Below are 24,999 nucleotides of genomic sequence, written 5' to 3'. Positions count from 1 at the left end.
ATGTGAGTTTTAGAAGAATTCCGAGTGATTGGGTAGCCGTATTGCTTAATTTCAACAAGCAATTTGCACAATGCTCAGAGTGGCAGAGGAAACATAAATTATCCAATCAGAGGCTGTTGCTATGGAACAATGTGGCTACTGCCTCTTATAAATGTGAATGTGTCTGTTGGCCACAGAAACAATTCAGGAGCGACATACAGTTGTGCCATGGAGAACGGTTGTTTACATTGAATTCATTCAAATACATTCCATATATGGGCTTCTTTTTTGTGGTATATATACTGTAGTTGTCTGTTGTGTGATTGGCTGTCATTGGCCAGCATTGCAATTGGCTTTCAATCAGCCAATCAGAGCCATCATCCCCGCTGCACACCTCTGTCTGCTTCCAGTCGCAGAAAACCAGAAAGCGACTGCCACTTATCATCGGAGCAGTTAATTGAACTCATTAGTTTATAATTATTAGTTAATTCAGTGTTCAACACATGTCATTAGTCCTACTTTCTGCCCCACTCACTTAATTTTGTGAACTGAGACTATCATAAATGCCATGTAACCCTTTTCTATATATGCACAGTTGACACTGACTTAATTGTGGACATGTTTGTGACCACATCAACCTAACAAATGAACACAAAGTTGCCTTAAGGTGCTGTTGGAAACATCAGAATGTTTAGTTCAGATTGCATGAATCATATGAGTGAGCGGGTAAATATGTCAGAGAAATTTGGGATTTTCGGTGATGCCCAGGTTACTGAGATGTGACATTTATGACACAGAGCCTGAAAACGTCATCCGTTGTTAGTCATGTTTTTCATTTAAAACATTCTCAGAAATCAGGCTTTTTTTCTGTTGAGGATCTCATGTATAGGCAGTGTGGTGGCTGTGAAGTATCCGTGAGTAATTTGTGGTGCATCGAATTTCTTTATCTAATATTTGTTTTCTGGTGACAGGTAAGCAGAATCTTTCAGCTCATGTAGTTTCACTATGATTTAGGACTTTCTATCATAATTCAAGGTTAAATAAGCACAATGTCAAGCACATCAAGCTTCACCCACTCTAAAATAATAGTGTAAGCAGGTTGCCGTGCACCTTCTTTCTGTGAAGCAGAGCTGTCATCAGCTCTGCCTGTTTGTGGAGAATTGTGGAAAATATTGGATGCCCCATGATAACAGGTGGCGAGCACTAAATGCTATTTCCCCACTTGTAAAAGAGTTAAACATGTAAATAGTGTTTCCATTCGGGTGTCCCTGCTTGAATGGGTTTTATTTCAGTGATGTTTGATGGAAAATATGCAAGCACGGTATGTTTAATATAAGGATTGTCACATTAGTAGGTTGGCACCATATTGGCTTTCACATTTTGAGCAGGCCCAAAAACAGCCAAGGAGGATTGCTGCACTGGTAATGATGTGTCAGAAAGCTATATAGGGACCACACACACACACGCACGGACGCACGCACACACACACACACACACACACACACACACACACACACACACACACACACGCACACACACTTAGAAAGAAAAATGGTTTCCAGAAATATGAATGTATACACATCTCTGTCACTTTTGACGATGTGTCATTGCATGTATTGAAGTCCGTGTAATTATACCTATCCCCTTTAAGTCTTCTTGACTTTCTGTCACCTGACAGGCATCGGCACCAGCAGTGTTATCTCTGTACCTCCTAATTAAGACCTGCTTTTAGTGAAAACACGGTTTCTATCCGTGTTATAAGACTTTGGAGTACTTCTGATTCTCTTGAAACATTTTAATTGGAGGTGAAAACAGGTATCGTGACTTGATTTGTTTTATTAGTTTCAAATGCTTTTCAGCTGGAATAAACTCAACACTTCTTCTTTGAATTATTTTGGAACTGAAGTCATGTCCCAGTTATTTTTGTGGTTGAGTTATTCCTGTTGAAGACTCGCTCTACATTGATTGCAAAGAGAAGAGGTAGATGTGTTACTCCAAAATAAAAGCTAGTAAATGTTTTTACACCAGCAATGATCGTACAAAGATGAACAGAAATGGCCATATTTTTCTGAAAGAGTATCTGCTTTCAAAAATGTAACTTGTTTATTTATGTGAGCATCATTCAAATGTTTCAGATAACATAAGCACTCTAAATTATAGTTAGCACGGACGGAGTTAAGGCTCACTGCAGAGTATCTTTGGCAATCGTTTTCCCAGAAAAACCTTGTGCCCTTCTCTTAAATTTTGTTCGTTTTAGGAGCTACAGTAAATCTTTTTTTTTTCTTCTATTTCTTGTGAACCGCAGTTTAAAATAGCTGCATCAGCCCGGGAGGAGATTCTTTTAGCTGTACTGTAATGCCATAACTGCAGCACTGAATGTAAATGTCAACCACCTGTGAACCGTAACCAGCCTGACTTGTAACCTACAGCACATATTTCCCCTTTGTGTCTTCAGCAGACAGTATTCAGTATACCGTACATTTGAAGAGACTGCACCGTTTCATTTCTTTTCATGACTAGACGTTGCAGCACCTGAAGGAAGAGATATGACCGTGTGCTTGTTTGCTAGCCACCAGCGTATCCTCTTGTTAAAACCTGATTGAGGGAGTATGACCGCTTGTCACCCACTGTCCCTCCAGCCTGGTTAATGAGGAAGCCACTGCGCCAGGCGGGACCGGAGACTTTCTCCTCATCTCACCACACACAAAACACAAAGAACAAGAGAACATTGCATGACATCCTGTCACAGTGTTACAGCAGGCCAACGGATGCTCCCAGGGCTCTCTTTGTTAATGTTCTTCCTCCTCTGAGCCTGTAGTTGCATTTGCCTCGACTTTGTTCTACTAGTGCCAATTGTTTGCTTTCATGTGTGTGTTCATACACGTCTGACCCGTGGACCAGAGGGGTGTACAGTACATAGAGGTTTGAGTGCACAGTGCAGGACAACTTTTGCTACTCCAGGTCTTTTTTTTTGCATTGTCTATTGAAGGAGGCAACAAAGGCCCAGACAGTGTCTTTGAGGGGCACAAGTTCCTCACTCTCTCTTTCCCCTATTCCTTTTAGATGTCCTAGTGCCTCCTCCCCCTTCCCCCCGGCTCAGTCCAGGTTGACAGCAGTACTGAGGCTCAAGAAGCTCAGCTCAGCAGATTTCAAGCAGGGGAGAAATAAAGCGTCCTCATCATGGACTATTCTCTAAGGCTATATGGTGCCAGTGCTCTCTTCCAGACTGAAATCAGGACTGCTAGAGACTCGAAGAGTCTCGGGGATTTCTAATGGCGTGCATGAGCTGATTTGCTGGGAGTGGGCACATGAATGAATGTGGCGGTGATTGTTAGAGGTATGTTTTAGAGACTGTTTAGAGTAATTAGGCCTAGACCCAGGCTAGATTGGGTAGCACATGAGATCTGTAGGCTTTTATCGAGGCAAAGCATCATTTGTTCAGAAGATGGGATCTAGATGAGTGGCCTGATAGCGTTCATGACATTTTGCACCTGTTAAAGCCTGACATTTAGCCACCACGGTGGCTTTTTGAATTGATTTGACCTGAGCTAAAGGTGGTGGTGTTGAAAATAATGGCTTATGAAATGTTTGGAAAAGTGGTTGCCTCCTTGCTTTCTCTTGTGCCAACAAATAGCACATGATTCATATCAGTGGGATTTTACAGTGTGCTGTTTCCTTTGGAATATTATGTGAACACTAAAATTTGACATTTGTAGATGAAGAAAAATTAATTATTCTTGATTTACTTCTCTTTTAGTGAAGTCTGATGAGCTCTACTCAGTTACCACTATGAAGTAAAACTCCGTTCATTCGTATTGATAAAAAGACATTTCTGTAAAAGCCTTTTAACACCCAACATCTGAGAATTATGCAGGTGATTAGAAAAATACTAATATATTTTTATTAAATTTCTATACTTTGAATATTGCATACATTTACACAAAATTTTGTTATTCAGGCTACAGGGATCTAGTCAATAACGTTCCCAAAATTCCCTAAAATATAGTAATTTAACATTTAAAGTATACATTTCCAGAAGAAACAAAAAACTAAAAAAGTTAGTTTCTGTCTTGATGTAAATGTTGACAAATGACATTTTGGTTAATTTTATTTATTTCAAGCGATTTTTAATGTAGGACTTTAGTTAGGCCTGATGAGCACAAGAGCAGATATACTGAAGTGGACCTGAACTTCTTCGTTTTTGTTAGCAAGAAAAATAAAAAAAATGTTTAATGAAAAAAGATTCAAGCCACATATTTAAGATAATATTAAAATATAAGACTAAGATATACAAATTGCCGTTATAGAGATCCGAGCTAAATGAAGCAAAGTCGGGAGATTTTAACATGCAAATGAAATGAAATGTAATAGAATTCACGATTTCTTTCTGTTTTCATTGAAGTTGCCTTCCTTCTGGTTCTCTTTTGGATTATATAGACAACTCTGGAGCTTAATAAAATACATATTAATAGAATTCTAAAATGGAATTGACATGTTAAACCCTTAATGAGTATATTAATTTCAATTACACCTATACAATAATACAGGAATTCGTATTTTTGCCTTTTTATTCTGACTAAATATTTTTCTAAAGTTGGCCAAGAAGAGTTTTTATTTTTTATTTGAACAGCTCTATTTTATTGACTTTTGCACTTCACTCACAAACTCCTCCTCAACTATGGTCTGGGCATCTGACCTGATTTTAAATAAGGTTCAGCTGGATAGAAAAAGAAAAATCAAAAGAATTCTCTCATTGGGTCAGTCAAGGCATTCATAAGAATTTTGTCTAAATGGCTCCTTGGCATCAGAGCTGGAATAGAGCCTTTTTGGCTGTTGTACTTTGGGCCGGAGGTTGCAGAATAGAGAGATCACGTTATCCAACAACTTGTGCTGATAGTGAACTTTTGACCATCTCTCCGCCTGCTGAATGCTGCATGTTGTGGGTGTATTTAATGCGTGCAGTCAGGAAACTGAGAAACCATTTAAAGTGTTTGCCTTGTCGAAGTCAGCAGGCGGAAAGCAGCTTCTTCCAAATATCCATCTGTCTGCTGCTCAGATCTACATGAATTCATAATTATCGGATCATTTATTCCTCCTAATTCTGTTTTATTATTAGAGCACCACTTCACATGGGAGTATCCCTCCTAAATCCTCCTGACATTATCAAATACTGTGGGTTTTCAGGCCCTTTGGGCTCTGCAGGGGAACCCAACACTGAGAGCTTTTTTGCTTGAAAAGAGTTATTTTGTGTGCATGTACTATGAATCATGCTCTTGGCCCGATCTTCTTATTCTGTTCCTCTTTGACATGGAATCTCTCAAGCGTCCCTACTTATCAAAAGGCTTTTGTACGAGGAAGCCTATTTTGATCCGACTCCCTCAGTCCAGTCTGCTTCTGCTGCTTTAAGATGAGATAAAATTAGACTTGTTTTGTATTTAAATCTGCTTTCAATTCATCTTGCCAAATGTAACCTCATTTAATTCAAAGTAGAATGGGTTATTATAGTGATCACGAAAATAGGAAATTTCTGCGATATTTTTTTTTACATATTGCTTAAAAATTAAATAAAAAGGTTAATATTAAATGATCATTACAATCTTGATGTGATTCCATAAATAATCATTAATAATACCAATAATTATTGATATAAATATGTGTTTTCATCATTTGGATCACAGTGAACTACAAAAAATGAATTTGAATGGTAAATTGTATTTAATTCATATTTCCTGGTTATCAAAAACATAATAGGTTTGAATTAAATACAGACACCGCTTGTATTACTGAAAACATAACAGTCAAGAAAACTACAATTAAATCAAGAAATATGAAATCTAATTTGATTAATTTTCATTCATTTGACATTATTTTGAAGGATTTTTTCGAGCGTAAGACATTTTCAGAGAATATTAGCAAAATAATCACTTTACTGCGTTATCATCTAGTGGCTTTGAAGATAACAATTAATTACATTTCATTTTCATATGTGGTGTGGAAAATGATCATGCTCTGCTTCAGTGTTAAAAAAAAAAAAAAAAGTGCCACACTGTAATGTCCTCTAAGCTTAAGAAAAGTCATTATGGCAGAGTTGTACATTGAATTATTGATCAGCTAGCATGGTTTGTTCTGGGTAATTAAGCTGCAAGTGTCTGAGGAAATTGATTGTTGAATGCTGGTAAGAGAACAATTAGGTCAGGGTGAACACATCAGCTTCCTTTTTGCTGCGCAGCATAGAATGTAGGACGATTATATGTTTGCTTGGGCTGTGGAGACACAATATTTATCAGAGAAGATAAGGAGCAAAACGAGGAAAAAAGAAATCATTCTGAAATGGATTACAAAATTGTCCAAAGATTCTATCATATTTACTATATATGCGTTACTTCACAGGGCGTCATATCGCCTGTCTTCAGTAACAACCTTCTCTTTCATATCCCCCTTATCTACTTGCTCTGAGAGAATTTTTAAAGAGATTTTTTTATTGTTTTACCCCTGTTATATTTATTTATTTATATCGTGTCAACACATTGCTTTCTTATTTATTAAAAATAATGCCGTAGAAATTGAAACATTTTGATGGACACGCATTAAAACGAAACAAAGTTATACATTTAAGAGTGACTTAGCTGAAAGTTCAATCCAGTGAGTTTGTAGAAATGTATATGTATAGCTGTGAGTTTAATTTTATATTTAAGAAACAATTTAAGTAATTTTCTCCGCATGGGAAAAATAAAAATTCATCGTCACAAAGATGTTACAAATTACTTTTTCACATATTGCACACAGCAGCTCAGGCAAGTTACTAAAAAAAAAAAAATACAGAAATCTGATTTTATCAAGATGTATCTCAAGGTTTAGATTTTTGTTTCAACACAAAATGGTGGGTCCACAGAGGCGCATGTAACATACATGTAGAACCCTAAAATGGCTCCAAGTTCAGCAACCAGCGGCGTGCTGCGTCGCCCTTTACATCAGCCTATCACAGCTCAGCAAGCGACTTGCTACAACTTACAGTACAGTAGGGAGGCATGGTGCACGCTCATAGGTTACTGGAAATCGCACCCGGGACCCCATTGGCTACAACGCTCAGATGTTTGACAGCAGAGTTACTAGGCTGAGCAGCAGAGTTGGCACTGGTTTCATACCCCCTGTGCAGTGTGTCAACCAATCATGAAGAGCCAGCGCAGGGCGTTGTTATTATTGTGAACGGCTTGGGGCAGGAAGCCACCCTAGCACATTTCATCACTGTTTGCAGTCCATGATATACTCTCGGACTGTAGCACAATATCCCCCTTTGAGAATTTCTGTCTACTCCCCACAAAACAAACCTTAACACTATTTCATCCGTCTGTTGCAAAACTTGACGGTCCTCAAGAGACTTTTTCCTTAAACAGTATTGAGACGTTTGGTGTTTCAAAGCCGCCGTGGTCCAATTGAACGTGGCTCTGCCTCACCACACTCCATGCCAAACCTGAGAATGGGGCCGTCATGTGCAGTTTCATGGTCCCCGGTGGTGATGAGTTGTTCTAGGCCGCTCACCGACCCACCCCCAAGAAGCATTAACTAGCTTTTCCATCAGGCATTCAGGTGTGTCTGCACGGCTCCAAGGGAGGCAGCCATTGTTTGCTGACAAGTGGAGTTCTCCGTCTCCCCCTCTCACTTTCCTCTATTCTCGGGGCAAATGGATGGTATGCGGTGTGGCTGATTGGAGGTGAGAGCCATATCGGTCGCTGGAGATTCACTAATGCAAACTCAAAACTACTGTGTATTCACTATTCACAGTCCGCGCCCACACAGTAATCAGATAGCTGAAAAAAGAAAAGAAAGCAGCAGTTGAGTGGAATGTGGAGAGAGATGGATGAAAGACAAGGCAAATGCCAGCCTTTGTGTTTGCGCGTACATCATGTGTGTGGCTCACTCTAGCATTTTAGCTGTGCATCTCGCCAAGGTACAGCAGACGTGTTTTTAGAAATTGCATCCATTTTTTTTTCCTCCCCATTTGGTATTCAGCATGTTTAATAACCAGGTCATTTTCTTTCCGGCCAATACTTCTTTGATGCGATAACGCTGAAGGATGCGCCGCTCAGAGAACAAGGCTTTTACCAAAGCGTGCTTCTGAATTGCACCTTATTTGTCATGTGTCTTTATACTGTATAATTTCAGCTACTGAATTAATGCAGAGCTGAGCCGCCAGTGTCAGTCAGGAGAATGGAAGGAGCTAAATGAGTGCATATTCCATTCAAATAGACGGGCAAGTGTTATTCCAGGTTAATTAAATCCCTGCTTTGAGTCTGGCGTGAACACAGACCTCTTTCAGGATGATAAAGACCAACTCTTTTATTTCAGCTTGGGTGTCGCCAATACAATCAGAAGTCTGATCAGTTTCCCACATTTAATGGCTAGACCTCTGTGTGAAGCACATATTCATCCACTCATGCACTCTCTCACTTGTTACACATTACTGACAACAAATGACTGCATTGCCACTGTTCAGATTGCCTTGTTTAAGCAAGAACCGAAGGTAGCATCCACACAGGTTTCACAAACTCTGCTGATCAAAGGAGGATTTGCCATCTTTCTTACCTTAATCATTACGGTTCTCAAACTGTGGCTACTGCTTATCTTTCCCCCAGCATGGAGTATGTGCCTTGATACTGTACAACGCAGACTGCGCTTTGTGCCAAATAGATGTTTACTTTGCCTCGCAGCATGCGGTCTCGATGAAATGCTCTGCTTATGCGCAAGCGACAGTATGGAAGCTGGCTCCCTCTATAATCATAATGTTTCCGCAATGTGGCTGTAGCTTATTATTTGAATCTCTTATTGTTTTCTTTTAGTAGAATTCTCGATCGGAGATTAACAAAGCCGTAGAAGAAGTTTCTAGCCTCCCGCTGATTATCACTCTCAGAATCCCCTCATGGTGCCTCATTAAGACTCTGAGAAACAAGCTCCCCTGACCCAACGCTACAGGCCAGGCCGAACATGGTGCTACTACACCCACATTATACAACTCACTGTGTACTGTGGCCTTCAACAGAACATTGGTTCGCTCCGAGCATGTTTTCTCAGATTGTGTTCTGGCCCTGTTTTTCTTTTCTTTCCAGAGAGGAAGACAAGGGTAGGTGGGGGATATTTTTTCTTAGAAAGAGCGCGAGAGAGAAGCGGGTGTTGGGATTTGGGGATAAGCACATTTTGAAGGTCAACTCCTCGCCGAGTAGGGCACTAGTGAAAAGTCAAAGAATTTTATTTTAATATAAATAATGCATTGACAGCGCTTTGTTTTCAGTCCACATCTCTTTTAGACGCTTCTTAATCTCATTCAGCTTCCCGTCCTTCAAGTTCTGGTGCTGCAGTGTAAATTTACAGAAGTCAAATACAGCTAAACGTGTCTTTTCTCTTAATAATCCTAGTTTCTGGGTATCCAGTGGCATGCTTTGGGTACTGCATATTCCTCAGTACAGTATATACTTTATTTTTTTTTTTTTACATGCACCCTTTTCTGCTACATATGTATTTATACATCTCATAATGCCTTTGCTGAAATGTTTGATGAAATCCAATGTCACTTTTTCTCTATCATACTGTATAATGGACATTGTTTCTTAAGACTGGCCAGCAATATTGTGTTCTACAATCTGCACTTTTTTCAACATTATGTTCTGTTTCTTGTTGTCATGCTATTGTTGCTCATGTATGTATGGAAGAGAGAACAGTTCTAAACCCAAATGTGGCATTGTCTGTTTCTTTTTCTTGTTCTACAGAGATGTTGAAGGAGCTGAACCAACAGCGCAGAGCGAAAGAGTTTACAGACCTGAAAATAATTGTTGAAGGCAAAGAGTTTGAAGTCCACCAAAATGTTCTAGCTTCCTGCAGCTTGTATTTCAAGGACCTGGTGAAAAGGTTTGCCTTCGCTTTCCCTCCCACCAGCTGTTGATCCAATCTGTTCTTTTCATAGGGCGCATTTGTGTCGCTTTTCTTTTCTTCTTCTTCTTTTTTCCCTTCCCCTCTCTCTCTTGCAGGTGTGTGAAGACTTTGGTTCCTAACACAGGGCCAGCAGCCATTCCTTCCTCTTCCCGCTCAAATGAATGTATCTGAAACTGGAGAGAAAAAAGGTCAACCCTCGTCATTACCTTTCCTCCCCATGTAGGGCAATTTAACCACATTTCCATTTTAATGAGCAGTGAAAATGTTCCATGACTGGGGATGTTTTAAAACTCACCAAAGGGCCAAAACAAAAGAATCATACATTCTACACTTTGGGTGGTAATTCGCCGGGCAGAGGGATTTTTGTCTCCCAAGCTACCATATTTTTCTGTTGCTAATTCTTGTTTTTTTTTTTTTTGCTGCAAAACAGCCTTTTCATATGCTAATAAATCTTGGTTAGTGTGATAAAAAAGACATTTCAGAGTCATAAAAAAAGGACAAAACAAAAGCACATCTGAGACAGCTTACTGAACCACCACTTTCACAGGTTAACACCATCCTTCACTAATGTATTCATTTGATGTGAATCTAAGTATTCCCCTAGTATTCTGCCCTTCATACTCCATATTTTTGTTGGGCTGTTTTCTTTCTGTGGGTGCTGCCTGCATACTAGTGTGTGTGTGTGTGTGTGTGTGTGTGTGTGTGTGTGTGTGTGTGTGTGTGCGCGCGTGCGTGTGTGAGATACCTTTTTAGTGTCTCTAGATGTGTGTGCACAGGCGTGTGTGTGACTGTGTCAAGTCTGATAGCGCAAGTATGTCATATATCATGTATATGTCATAATTCCCTAATGTCCTCATCCTTACTTCAAATCCTTGCAGGTGTTTTTAGCTTGATTGAGAGTCCCCTGGAGCCAAAGTTGTTTTGCCGCCTTGGTGTTGTTTGTGTGTGAGTGTGCGTTTGTTCTCGCTCGCATGGCTCGGGATGAAGTGGCGAGCGAAGACAAAGACAAACAGGGAAGACACACACAGTCGCTAGCGGTAGCCCGAAATGCCTTAGGGAAGTTTGCCACTTTGTCCGGCAGCCATGCCGCCACTGCGAGCTCATCAGAGAGCTGAGAGCTGCTTATCAGCCGCCGCTGCCCTGCTCGCTCGCCACCGATACACTTGTTCCTCCTGAATGGGAATGGAGTGAGGAAGACCAGAGAGAGAGAGAACAGAGGTAGAGAAGCCACGTCTGTAGGGCCACTCATCTCCATGGCAGCTACACTCGTACACACCTCATGAATAAAGAGACACTGAGTCTTCCTTTAACCTTGACAATAGCAGAGAAGCTTCCTGAGAGACTGAAGTGACTTTGGAGAGAACTGAAGACCCCATGCTGGTCAGCCTGTCTATCAGATTGTCTTGTCTGTGCCGCTTATCCGGGACGAAGCCAGATTATTTATGCTTAAAGGCGGGGGCCCCTGAAAGACACCGGGGCTCCCAGAGGAGCGGGCATGCTTTCATCATGCTCATCCTCATGCCTGCTGCTGTCTACATTGTCTGATTTCTCTTGTTTAGTTTGACAGTTTAATAGAGCAACTTCTCATTAATTGGTTAATTAATTGTGAAACTACTTTGATTTATTGTCATAACACTGTCATTTTTCACCAGATTACGTCTAAAATAGAAATCTTCTCATTTGACTTCACGCTGGAGAATATCTAATGAATTTGTTAATACTAATTGTTCATTTTGTAAGACATCTTTGGTTTGATGTAATGAATTCAGGATCATCAGCATTATGCTAACGCGGCACCGTCAACAGTGACTGCTGTAGATTGTACGAGGCATGTGGCACCTTGACTTTATGGAAATGAGAGCTGCGCGAGAAGAGGGCAACAGCGCAAAGCTGTCAGGGAAAGGACAGAAAGGGAGCAAAAACAAATGAATAAAAAAGTGAGATCAGGCAGAGAGTATGGAGGGAGAGATTGAGAGCATTTTGGTCATAGCCGTGAGCCAGGCAGAGTGTTGCAAGCTCGGTCAGAGAGGAGCAAAGAGAGCCAAAGGCCTGACTGTCGTTGAGTTATGGCCTCCCATGGGCAGCTCAGGTCACTTTTTCAGTGCAGCTGGAATTATGCTGAGGTTACACTTGGCTCGCCACATCTTTATGAGGTCAAATAAGAGAGAGGGAGGGACTTCATCTCCTTACATGCTCCACATCCCGCCCGCCCTTCCTCACCCATCTCATTCAGGAGGCATTTGCAGCCGTTTAGACCCCCTGTTAGCGCACTATAAAACACCACACTGTGTATGTGTGTGTCTGTATACAGTATGTGCTTGAATTCTGGGAAAAAGTGCGCTTGTGCAACTGTTGTTGATGTGAAGCGTGTGCACATGTTTTACTGCATGCACACTTGTGTGTGTGTGTGTGTGTGTGTGTGTGTGTGTGAGTGTGAGTGTGAGTGTGTGTGCTTGTTTAACTATATTCGTGGGGTCCAAAAACCGGGAATACAGTATACTTGTGGGGTCCGGACAGCTTTGTGGGGCCAAAATGCTGGACCCCACAACTTTAAAGGGCTGTTTGAGGGTTAAAACTTGGTTGTATGATTAGGGTTAGAATTATGTTATGGTTAGGGTAAGGGTTAAGGTTAGGCATTTAGTTGTGATGGTTAAGGTTAGGGTAAGGGGCTAGGGAATGCATTATGTCAATGACGGGTCCCCACAAAGATAGTGAAATGCACTGTGTGTGTGTTTGTGTGTGTGTGGACATACATATTGTGTGTTATCCGGCAGGCTGTCATTAGTCAGAAAGAAAGTAGAGATGTGATACTGGAGGGTGAGGGAGTGCACCACACACTTATTTTCCCTGGCCTACGCACACACATACACACTCACAAACACACACACACACACACACACACACACACACACACACACACACACACACACACACACACACACACACACACACACACACCAAGCTGATAACTTCTTAAAAAAATAATGGCTTAATTGGCAAAGAGCCGGAATTTAGCAGCACAGAATGGGAATGTAAAATGTGCTTAAAAAATCTGGAAATTTTCTTCTCCTCATTAGGCATGAGTTTCGAAATACATTTCAAAATGGTGTTTTCAACAAAATCCTCCCTCCTTTCGGTGTGCTCCTCCACTTTACCGCCCTCACCTCATGTATTCAGGTCGCCCCTACAGTACGTGTTCATTCAACCTGCCATTTTTCCCCATGATACCTGAAGGATGTAATGGCGCTCCAAAATGTACGCACACGTCTAGCCTCGCCCCCACCCAAAAACCTATTACCCTACCCTTTAAGGGCCGACGCACGGAGCAGGGCGACAGATCATCTCCGGTAATACCATTTTACCCCTCAGGACTTTTCAATAAGTGTGCTCTGCAGGCATTTAATTTATTGCCACTGCATCTCCTGCACCACAGTAATGTAACACATGCTTCCATGCCATTTGTTTCTCTCCCTTCCTGCCCCTCTGTGGACCCATGAGTTCTCAATGCTTGTGAGTCAGATAGTGTTATGACTATGAGATGGGTACAGAGCTGTGTTAAAGCCCATTACAGTGTCGGATCTGTGTGTGCACACTGCAGCAGAGCACTGTTCAGCCTCCTGCTGCTCCATTCTGCCTGAGGGGAAGACAGGGCACGACAATACTCCCCTGAAATTTCAATTAGCAACATTGTTCTGGCTTGGCTAGTTCCCTCAAATGACTCTCACACACCTGTAGTGATATCAAGCCATGCAGATAGTTTCGGGGTTTGTTTTAGTCCAAGATTTTTGGTGTGTGTGTGTGTGTGTGTGTGTGTGTGTGTGTGTGTGTGTGTGTGTGTGTGTGTGTGTGTGTGTGTGTGTGTGTGCGTGTGCAGCATTGAAAAATGAGTGGTTCTTTCCAGTAACAATGGGCATGCAGGGACATTTTCGTATTGTTATCTAGATCTTGCTTACTTTTCTTCTGTGTTGCAAGACTGAGTCACCAAACTCTCTTAACTGCGCAAACTTTCTGTATATTGCCCTTTTCTTATCCATGAGTAAGTGTGCGTTTGTGAGATTTGATCAATAGCCTAATCAACGCCCCTTAATTGCCATATAATACCACCTGTTGCACTACATTTGTGACAAGATGTTACCCCGTAGTAAAAATACGAATTTCACACTGCAAAGCTTTAAGTCCTGCTGTCAGAAATCAGCCGATAACAAAAGATAACAAATTGTCAGAAAATTTGAAAATATTAATACAATATCCAACAGCGTGTTATCAGAAATCATTGTCAAACCTCTCAGTAAATTGTCAAGCCATGTGGATGATGATCTGGTGAACAGAATAATCATTTAGTACATTTTATTTTAGTTTATTTTGGTAACATTTAAACTCCAAATTCAATCATTAAGGTAATGTAATGCACTATACTTTGAGTCAAACCTTTGGGAAGAAAGACAAATTTGTTCCTGACTTGTATGTATGACTTGTAGGATCACTTGTGAATTTCATTTCTATACAAATAATTAGGGAATGTGACAAGTTGTCTTAATCAGTTAAATGTGCATTTGTAGAACAAATCTGTTAGTATGAGTGGTTCTTACATGAGGCCCAATGTCCGATTCAAAGAATAACCTCTCAACAGTTTTCATAGGAAGTAGGTTTTCCTGAAAACCCGGACATTCTATCAGGATCAACTTTTTAATGTAATGCCATGAGCACCACAAATTAAATTCCATTGGCTTCCATTGTATTTGGGTGAAGGCAGAAATCTCACAGATGGAGTTTTTAAAACTGGGGCAAATATAAACTTAATGTAGAGCTAAATATCACTAAAGGTGCGTGAGAAAAGCTTTTTTAATTCAGTGAAGTGACCCCTTAATTGTGAAGCTTCGAGCCTCCAATGAGATCACAGGAGTGATTGTGAACCTATTGGCACATGCAGATGGCCCTCCTGTCACCACTCCTCAAAATACACTTCTATTTTCAAGTGAAGTTTTTTGTATCAAGGGTTCTGTCACTCCCATGTCCATGATGGCCCCTTGTTCACACTTGGACGGAGGTTTGGGCTTTTAAACTCTCCACCTGTCACACTGTCCTTTTTGTCCTTCGGAGCGTCTGACACAAACTGGACTTGTTCCAGCCAGATCGCCTTGAAGTCTCCAGTATCATACCTGCTGTTCTGGGGCGGCTTACCATGGCCTCAATATCACAAAGCAAACACAAGCAAAACCTGGAATCCAACACTGATAAAGCTTTCACTTTATGTTTATTTATTTATTTATTTTTTTATAATTTATTCCTGATTTATGTTGTGACAGAACATGTAAATGCAAGCCATTTTTAGCCCAGACAGTGTCGGCTTTGCAGTTGAATAAGCTATCTTAACATATCTTGGTAGTGTATGTACTTTCACAGAATAGATGGTCTTGTAAGAACAAGCTAAATGTATTCCCTGTAAAAAAAAAAAAAAATGTTTAGGTTTAAGGATGTATTCGGGTGTGTGTGCGTGTGTGTGCGCGCAGCTCCCCTCCTCCCTCTCAAGCCTTTGCTCACCACCATTTTGACAGTCTCTGCTGATTTTAAGACTTCTTCTTGAATAAGTGGTGCATTTTTCACAAACAAATTTCTCTGCCTGAGTGTGCCCATCTTTTTTTTGCCCTCCTCGCCCTATCTCTTCTCCTCTGTCTCTTCTGTCCTCCCTGCCTCCCTCTTTCATTATTTAAATTCAAGTCTGCAATCAGACACAGCATAAATATCCACCTCTTTTAGAAGCTCCGGAAAAGTCATTTCCATAACATAAGTGCTTAGACAAAACAAACTGCCACTCGAGCTGATTCCTATTGCACTAATTGAGCAGGTTGATGAGCATGCTCTTCTTTAATTTTTAGCTCTTTTCTACCCCACCTTTCTCCATCACTTTAACCCTAAACAACACTCCCCTTCCCTTCTTTCCGTCCTCCTACCTGCCCCCACTGCAGGGCTTTGTGTGGAAAAAGGGCAATAACATTATGTGGCTTTTTGCTTTGCAGGAGGAAAATGAGTAACTACCTTGGTTTTTCCAGCCAATGTCCACGCAGAGACAAATGCCATTGTCTTTTATTTTATTTTTGGATGTCCTTCTCCCCTCTCACCTCCTGAGTACGCTTTAAATGACGACTAATGTCTCAGTTCATACACTACAGGCTACTGATGATTATTGCAGCGGGGACAAAGGCTCTGTTTAGGTGTGATGGTGGATTTTTATTTTGGGGTGGGCGGGGATATCTCTTATTTAAAAGACAAAGGCACAGTCATGGAACAACCCAACCCCTCCCTCAGAAGGATGGCTGCTGGCTCCTTGTGGAAGAACCGTCTCGCCCTGCCTCCCTTCCTTTTGCTTCCTCCTCATCGACCACCCCCCCCACACACACACACACACACACACACACACACACACACAACCTCTCCTCTCTCATCTTCACTCTAACCATTTCATCTACCTGTCTCATCTTGTTTGTTTTGCTGTCTGTGTCTCACTAAATGCTGACTGTCATGATTTCTAGTCCAACAAACTGGCTCCAACAGAAAAGGAAAAGAGACAAACGCACACACACTCTCTCTCTCACACACACACACACACACACACAAACAGACAGAGCTTTATCATTGTGCTACCATGAGTAACAGAAGCGAACAGCCTTCATCCATCTTAATGTAGGTTACTTTTCATATTGTTGATGCCCATAGCCGCAGGAACAGAGACAGTAGTAGTGGGGGCATGCGTTCTGCAGGGCCTTGATTCCATTTAGTTTGCCCTTGAGTGGATTATTGTTTCACATGGGACATTAAACATTGGTGGCGAGGTGTTATTTAACGCTCTCATACCTCTCCGGGGGGATCCAGCATGTGAACTAATCTCTGCCATTTGATCCCGGTGAAGTCACAACGTGGCCCAGTTCTGAAGGCAGCCCTCCAATGCCTCGCACATCTCAAGCTCTGCAGTACGCAGGGATATCATATTCTATTTAATTTGCTCATCCAAGCACTCCCAGGCACTTACACCACACCAGTAGGAGTGGATACTCTGCTTTTGATATCCAGCACGCACACGGCAGCGGTGTAGGCTCACGAACAGCAAGCACTCTCCAACACAACATGCTTTAACCAGCATACTTTACATTCCGTCTTATGTCAGTGTATAAACTGTGCTGTCACTTTCTTTCTCTCTTGTTTTCCGTCTGATAGCTCATATGTACCCTGCCATGTATGCATGTCCACCTCTGAAACTATGCATACATGAAAACACACATGTAATAAGCATGCCTGTTGAAAGAAAGCAATAACTTTTTGTTTGCCTAATCTCTGTTCAGAGAGGACATTTTGTTTCAGATGCAGCAATATAGTTGCAAATCTGCTAGCCCCATAGAAAAGTAGAAACCATCCAAAGTTCTGTTTCTGTCCCTTTTTTCACTTTACGTTGTTATCCTATTGTGTAATGATTCTCTTATTTTCTTCCCACTCTCGTACTGGCCCAGGTGTGTTATGGGTGTTGTGTGTAGCATACGCATATCTGTGTACCTATCCTCTTTTTGTTTTTTGTTTTGTTTTGTTTTTTCTTTGTTTTTCCCTAACTCGCCTCTGCCATGATTGGTTGACCAGGTCATCGGGGGAGACGAGGAGCCGGGAGACGCTGGAGCTGAACATGAGCAACATCAGCGCCGACGTGCTGGAGCTGCTGCTCGAGTTCGTCTACACAGGATCGCTGGTCATCGACTCTGCCAACGCCAAGACGCTGCTGGAGGCTGCCAACAAGTTCCAGTTCAACACCTTCTGTAAAGTCTGTGTCTCCTTCCTAGGTAGGAACACCTTAGAAAACAAGAGGGGGGCTGTGTGTGTGTGTGTGTGTGTGTGTGTGTGTGTGTGTGTGTGTGTGTGTGTGTGTGTGTGTGTGTGTGTGTCTGTCTGTGTGTCTGTCTGTCTGTCTGTCTGTCTGTCTGTCTGTCTGTCTGTCTGTCTGTGTCTGTGTGTTTTATGTGGTTATATCAGCAAGTACACATGCTTATTACATCAGATATTCCTATGCAACCTTTCCTGCTACATGCACGAGCTGCACCCTCGTGTCTTTTCATCCGTTGTCATGCTTCATCACTATGCACAACTTTACAGAATGCCTTGTGCAGAACCTAAACCTCCTCCCTGACTCTAGAATCCTCACGCTCCTGTTTTTGTCATGTTTCCAAAGTGAGCAGCCGTGTGAGAATTCTGCCTGCTAACGCTCTCAGTTAGGCACGGGGCCTCTGATCTCATCCCAGTGGGCAAGACCCAGCACAGGGGCCCATTTATAAAAAGGTCGGGGAACAATTGTCACTTAAATGTCAAATCCTCTTGCTTGAACCACGAGAGAATCGACAAAATAGCAAAACAGATTTCATACTTAGACAAGGTACGGAAAGTGGAGCAAAGGAGGGGAGGGGCTTTCAGGAGCCCATGGGGTCACATGAAACGCAAATGGCATGTTCCAGATTTTTAGTGGGTAACCAACCAAAAAGCTGCAAATGTCAACTTTTGCATTCCATTTAATAAATTGTTTTGGCTATCAGTAACACAAGGGAAGTGCATGTTAGCAAAAAGGTCATCGGCAGGAAGGGAGTGAAAAGAAAGTAACCGAGAACCAGCAGCCCACATTATTGATTTGTTTTTCTCGATTCGGGGGGGTGGGGGCAGGGAACCCATTTGTAGACTTCATTGCCAGTGAGACGTCAATCCATTCTTCCTCAACATGATTCATGACATTTCAGCATATTAGAAGGGGAGAAAATACAGGCGCAAGCGTTCGTCCTTGAGCAAAGAGAAATTGATACCGTGTCAGATATTATTGAAGTTTGTAACAAATACACTGAGGAGAAATAACATCTCCTCAACCTACTTTTAACACTTTGACTTTTATTCACACAACTTCAGCTTCTAAGTCACTCAATGTTTGCCTGCTACTCTTTGAGAAATCACGACTGTAGATGACTGAAGATTTAAAGTGAATTAACATCATGCTCCAAATTGCAACTTTTATTAATACATTGGCCACAAGGGGGGGGGTTTCAAATATTTTCACATTGTCTCAACTAAAACTGATTACACAAATTAAACTGGAAACATGGCTGTCTAGCTTTTAATAAACTGATGAACGGATTATGTAACTTAATGTTCTGAGTATGTGAGCATACCCAGTTTAATAACGCTTCATCTGCTCAAATGGAAAAACCGAGGGACGTTTTCCAACAGCCTTTTGTTTAGCCCCTATCCCCTACTTTGATGCAGCGTGAAGCCCACTTCTATTTGGTCTTTGGTTTGGCTTTTGTTTAGTTGTGATTTAGCAGATGTTAGGCGACCTTTATTGGCTGATATTTGTTTAGGAAAGACTCTCAGTCTGTCTTCACAGATAAAAAGCCTGGCATTGCTTCCCTTTTAATGGCCATTGTTTGATCAGGCCTCTTTCAGTGGTCGCTGACCCAGTTGATCCACATGTTTGCCTGCCTATGTGTTTGCACTACACTACTAACACTTTTCCCTCTCTTGTAATAAATGGCAATGTGTGTTAAAAACTAAAATTACAGACACACCACCTTGAATGCTGCACCCCTTACAGGAGATCACAGACAGTAGCATAATCCCTCTCCCTGCTGGCCTGGCTATCAGGGTACTTTCATATATTCCCGTCTGTGTGTCTGTGTGTGGAAATAGACCCCCAGATCTGACAGGACTTTTTTAAAGTGGTCTAGCAGCTAATCCCAATTCCCGCTCCCCGCCATCCACCACCCCCTGCCAGGGCTGTGAGCGATCGATTCCCCTTGTTGTTTGTCCCAGGAGCTGTTTTGAGTTATTATACTTGTTCTCCCTTAGTCTCAGGCAGATATTCACTCCGATAGGCTATGGTTCTGTGCTACCTGCAGCTGCTTTTTCTGTCTCTGCTTTCTAAGTCTGTGATCTTGTCTGAATCAAGTTTTTTTCCTCTGTCTTAATCAGCCTGCCTGTGTCTTTTGTTTCTTTCTTGTTTTTGTCTGTCTGTCTCTCTCTCTCTCTCCACATCTCTCCGACCGTGTTTATCGACTCCAGAGAAACAGTTGACTGCAGCTAACTGCCTGGGAGTGCTGGCTATGGCTGAAGCCATGACTTGCACGGAGCTCCATAACATGGCCAAAGCTTTTGCACTGCAGAACTTCCCAGAGGTGGGTAGAGATTTGTAATCTTTCCTATCAGTCCCTTCATTGATTCCTGTGTAACAAAATGACACGCCAGATCAGAAATAATAAAGGCGAATAAAACTATTAGCAAACAGCAATAACTTCTAATTGAAATCAGGAGCATAATTAAGGTAATACCCATAAATTAAATGAATGACTTGAGTATTACCATTTTTGACTAGTATGATTTCTACCTGTAATAATACTGCAGGAGCTGTTAGATAACCTAATGTGTGGCACTTTTATGATTGTTACTATATAGAGGGTTGTATTTTTATTTTTTGGCTCCATGTATAGTAAATTGATGTTGATGCCTTTATTGCATGTGGAGAATGTGATTGATGCATACAGCTACTCCTGACATGAGATGGCTTCTCATTGTCACATACCATTTTCCGGATGAAGGTCTAGTATCAAAACGTTGCTAATAAATGTGTCTTTGCCAGTTAGACAGTGTGTGGGATTTTGTTTGCAACATATCACCTAATGTAATAAAAGAAAAATTGTTACTTTAAAAGCACAGAGCAATTCATAGAGATCTCCGCTAGTGGGTGAATCCCACAGAATCACATATGATAGAAAATGCCTCCGCTGCTCTCTAGAGATCGAAAATATTTAGCTTTTCTTGACCTCGCCTTCATCTTTGATGCCACAGCAGTTTTTTTTCATTAGCAATCAAAGAAGAAAATACACAAATAATCTTTTTAGTTAACCTTGAAGTGTGACGCTGGATACAGTCTTATTCGTCAAGAAACCATTCAGGAAGGACGTGAACGTCAAATTTCACTAATTAAAAAAGTGATATTTTGCTTATTTTCTAACTCTTCAGGTGGCAGGACAGGAAGAGATTCTGAGTGTGTCCAAGGAGGATCTGGTGGCCTACCTGTCCAACGACAGTCTCAACACCAAGGCTGAAGAGCTGGTCTATGAGACGGTCATCAGGTGGATCAAACAAGACCCCAACTCCAGGGTGCAGGTAATACAAAATAAAAAGAGAGCTAATGAGTGTGTATGCTCTGACACTACAGTGTACTTTACCAAAATGAGCTCACATTGTATGTGTATCAAGAGACTAAGAAGCGAGATAAAACTCTCGTTAGCTCTGACGGTACAGAGACTGCTTGTCTGCAGAGCCGCATTAATGTGGTTGTTCTGTCGACTGTCCCTGTCTGCTCCGAGCGCTACACAGCATGAAAAACCAGTAAAGTGACTCCTCGTTCTCTCTTGGTAGTGTTCATCAACTTTGTGCTTTAGATGCAGCCTAACACAGCAGTTGTTCATAATCCCAGGAGTGCTTTGCCCCCAGAATGTGCTCTATTCTTAGTCACACTTCATTTGTTTGCGAGACACTGTACTGCATGAAAAAACGCAACAAAAACACAGACAGCCGCAGCCCCTTTTTTTTCTTCCCCCGTATGCCTAACAGGTGTGTGATTTATGCCTAGAGGCTGTTAATCATAATCAAAAGGTTATATTTCCCAGCGAGGTGTTGACACCGAGATACAGCGGGTCAAATTGTAACAAACGTGGTATCGATAAGCCTCACGGTATGATGGACTGCACCTCAGACGCATATCCATCCAGCGGAGTAAAAACCTCAGGTCACGAGATCTTTATGGATTCAGTCACAAAACCATGAATTTAAAGCTGATGATTTTTAAGTATTTTATAGCTGTTTAAAAATGGAGGTGAGATTATTATCAGATAAATTACAGCGGTCCATCACTGGAGGAGTTATTCACTCAGAGTAATGTCTTCTCATCATCCAGCATGAGGGGGAACTGCCTTATATCAGCTGGATCAGATTCAGTGCAGGCCTCGGCAATCAATGTAACTTCATTGGCATCCGGCCTTTATGAGGCACATACGTCAATATTTGATTTCTTTTTTTTTTTTTTTACCTTTTGGATTAAACATTTAAGCATTTATCCTTCTGAGATGATGGTGAAATCCATCAGGCCTACTGAGTGTTTTGTAGTGGAGGATTTTAGATAATGGAGCACAACACCAAGCATAAGGACAAGCCATTGGAAACCGATGCTGATGCTCGTCAGTTGTGCGTATACTGTAGGTGCTAAGATCGAAATGAAAACAAAATAGTACGGAATGAGTTTTTTCACGACATGGTGACTGATAAATCCACTGAAATAGGAATTTGTGGGGTGACTGATGGTAAATTTGACTCGGCGGTCCTGCAATATTCACAAGGAGCCACACACAACGAGGCTGATGCACAGTTTTTTAGGACAACATACGACCCCTGTCATCTGCATCCAAACCTCCAGTCAGCTCAGTCCGGCAGACTCTTGCAATCTCACACTCTAATGGAGAGGTGCAGAGGTGACTTACTCAGATGAAGTAGAAGAAAAAAAGAAATGGAACATTTTCCCGGTTGTCTGAACAACCCACCGCACTGGTGCCTGAGACGAGACACCCGGGTCACCACGTCAACGAAAAGAGCAGGAGGGGGAGAAAAGAAGGAGGGATAAGAAGAGAGTTGGAGTGAGAGAAAGAAGCAGAGCGAGACAGAGAGAGGCAAGGAGTGACTGAGAAAAGAGAAAGAGACGGTGAGAAACCAAGGGGAATGGAATGAGAGCCCCTGTGTTCTAATCTGATATCCAACAGTTTGTGCCTCTGCACACAGCCATGACATCCAGGCAGGGGAGATGTGATTGAGCTCTCGGTCAAGCTCAAATCTCCTGCCCATGTGTGACCAACAAAAACAACTAGCAAGCCTGGGGCCTGCGGAGAGGACGGGCAGGGAGCAGAGAGAGAATAGGCCGTTTCCATCATGCCACAGGAGAAGGTTACGTGGCCTGGAGGGCTGAGTTTATACGCATGGGCCAGCACCAGCTCATCATTTCCACCCTCCCCTGCCTCCGTCCCTACTGCCCGTTTAGAGGCAGAGAGCAGCGGAAATCACTCCCCCAGAACCCGTGACACTTTTTAATGACATGTCAGGGCAGAATGTCATAGCACTGCTGAAAAACACAGGCAAGCAGCTGGGCCTTAAAGCCTTAAGCTAAGTTTGTGTGCGTTTGCATTAATCTGAGCGCACGCGGATGTGTGTCTTTGTACGTTTGTGTGTCTGGGCATGTGCTGTGGGTTGTAAGCTGCAGGCTATAGAGTGGAAAAGTGGCATATTGAACGCGCTGGGTAAATAATATGCAATTTTCTCTCTGTCTGCTATGCTGTCACTAACATCCGATGGCTCCAGGAAACGGGGCCCGGACATCGCTTAGAGACAGAGTGAGAGCATTTGAGCGTTAATAATGGTTTGCTGTGAGACACAAAGAAGAGAGCTGCGTCAGTTTCCTTTGATTGAGTATCATTGCAGGTGTGTCACATGTCTGTATATGCATGTATATTTTAGTGAAAAAGAGACTAACCCTAACACTAGAAAGAATTTGGTGCCGAAATGAGTAGTTAAAAGATGAAATCTCAATTAATAATCTTTAAAGAAATAGTTAGCATTTTTAGAAATGCGCTCATTTGCTTTGTTGCTGAGAGTTAGATGTGAGGATTGATACCCAGGGGCGTAGCACAAAATTCTGGGACCTGTAGAAAGGCATTTTCTATGGGCCCCTCCCCACATCCACAGCTATTCATTCTAGCATATTTTTGGGCCCTCCTCAATGTGGGCCCTGGGTACTCAGTCCCCTTTTTCCCCCCAGTACGACGCCCCTGTTGATACCAGTGTCATATATGTCTATATAAATATAAAGCTACTGCCAGCGAACGGTTAGCTTAGCCTAGCATATTGGACTCAGTCTATGTTTCCAGTCTTTATGATAGGTTAAGCTAATCTTCTCCTAGCTCTTGCTTTGTATTTAATGGACAGATATGACAGTGGCATTGGTCTTTACTCTCAGCAATAAGCAAATTTCCCAAGATGTCAAACTGGTTTTGATCTGTTGGTCATAACAAATTATGCACACCTTAATGTACTCATACGTCTAAACATGTAGACTCATGCTTTAATCATGATAAACAGTACATGTGAGAACTAAATCTGGACACTGGTTCCATAAGCAAGAGGTGTCATGCGTCATGTTTTCTTTGTAAAGGTGCTGACAGCTAGAGGCCAGTCCTTCCTTTCACCCAGCAGTCTTTTGTTGGGATGACCGCAGACGCATGGCTCCAATTATAACAGGCCCGTCTCTGCCAAATCCCTGAATAGGACCTCCATTACGCCTCACTTGAACATATTTCATAAAGGATCCTATCTTGCCAGGTGACTCAACCTGACAAAAGAGGCTGATTAATTGGCTCCTTGGAAAGTGTCCAACTAATGTAACAGCTAAAAAGGACAGTTAATGGTGCGTTTTCATTATTAAAAAAAAGGCCTGCCTTGCCATTAGCAAAGAACTGCTGTCCACTCATCAAAAATAACAACGGCCTGCCCTTACATTTGCCTTTCCAAAGCCAAATTAATACAGTCAAAGGTATTACTTTATATCCATTAGGGGTGTGCAAAAAATAGATTCACATTCGTATCGCGATACCGATTCAAAATCAATTCATAGAATTCCAAAAATCGATTCATATTTTTTTTTTTTTTTTTTGTATGTCTACTGCAATCACATGGGAAAAGTAACTACATTTACATACTGTGAATCAGTTTTTTTTTTTAATCGAGAATCGTTTTTGAATCAAAAATTGATTTTGAATCGAATCTTGAGCCTAAAAATCAATATTGAATCATGCACCCCTAATGTCCATATATGTTACTAGTTATTATTTGGGGTGGTTTATACAATTGACTTTGGTTATGTGGTGAGGTAATATTTCTTTTGCCTCAAGCACTCATTGACAAAAAAAAAGGAATATAATTTTCCCAGAACAAATGATGCTATCATTGTGTAGTCTGAGTATAAAATTATGAAAAGAG

The 24,999-nt window shown here is 41.7% G+C and overlaps 1 protein-coding gene across 5 annotated transcripts in view; it reads left to right on the top strand.

Annotated features, from left to right (window-relative positions):
• LOC116041995 (kelch-like protein 29) overlaps positions 1 to 24,999 on the top strand; it is a 219,684-nt gene that overhangs the window by 126,437 nt on the left and 68,248 nt on the right. For all 5 annotated transcript variants that reach the window (XM_031288114.2, XM_031288115.2, XM_031288119.2 and 2 more), the window contains 4 exons: positions 9,741 to 9,879; positions 17,530 to 17,726; positions 19,981 to 20,093; positions 20,938 to 21,084. In XM_031288114.2, coding sequence (XP_031143974.1) covers positions 9,741 to 9,879; positions 17,530 to 17,726; positions 19,981 to 20,093; positions 20,938 to 21,084 — 596 coding nt within the window. The remainder of the gene's footprint in view (positions 1 to 9,740; positions 9,880 to 17,529; positions 17,727 to 19,980; positions 20,094 to 20,937; positions 21,085 to 24,999) is intronic.

The sequence above is a fragment of the Sander lucioperca genome, chromosome 19 (assembly GCF_008315115.2).
Source record: "Sander lucioperca isolate FBNREF2018 chromosome 19, SLUC_FBN_1.2, whole genome shotgun sequence".
Lineage (NCBI taxonomy): Eukaryota > Metazoa > Chordata > Actinopteri > Perciformes > Percidae > Sander > Sander lucioperca.
The sequence above is the reverse complement of the archived record's forward strand: the minus strand, read 5'-3'. Positions and strand labels throughout refer to the sequence as shown.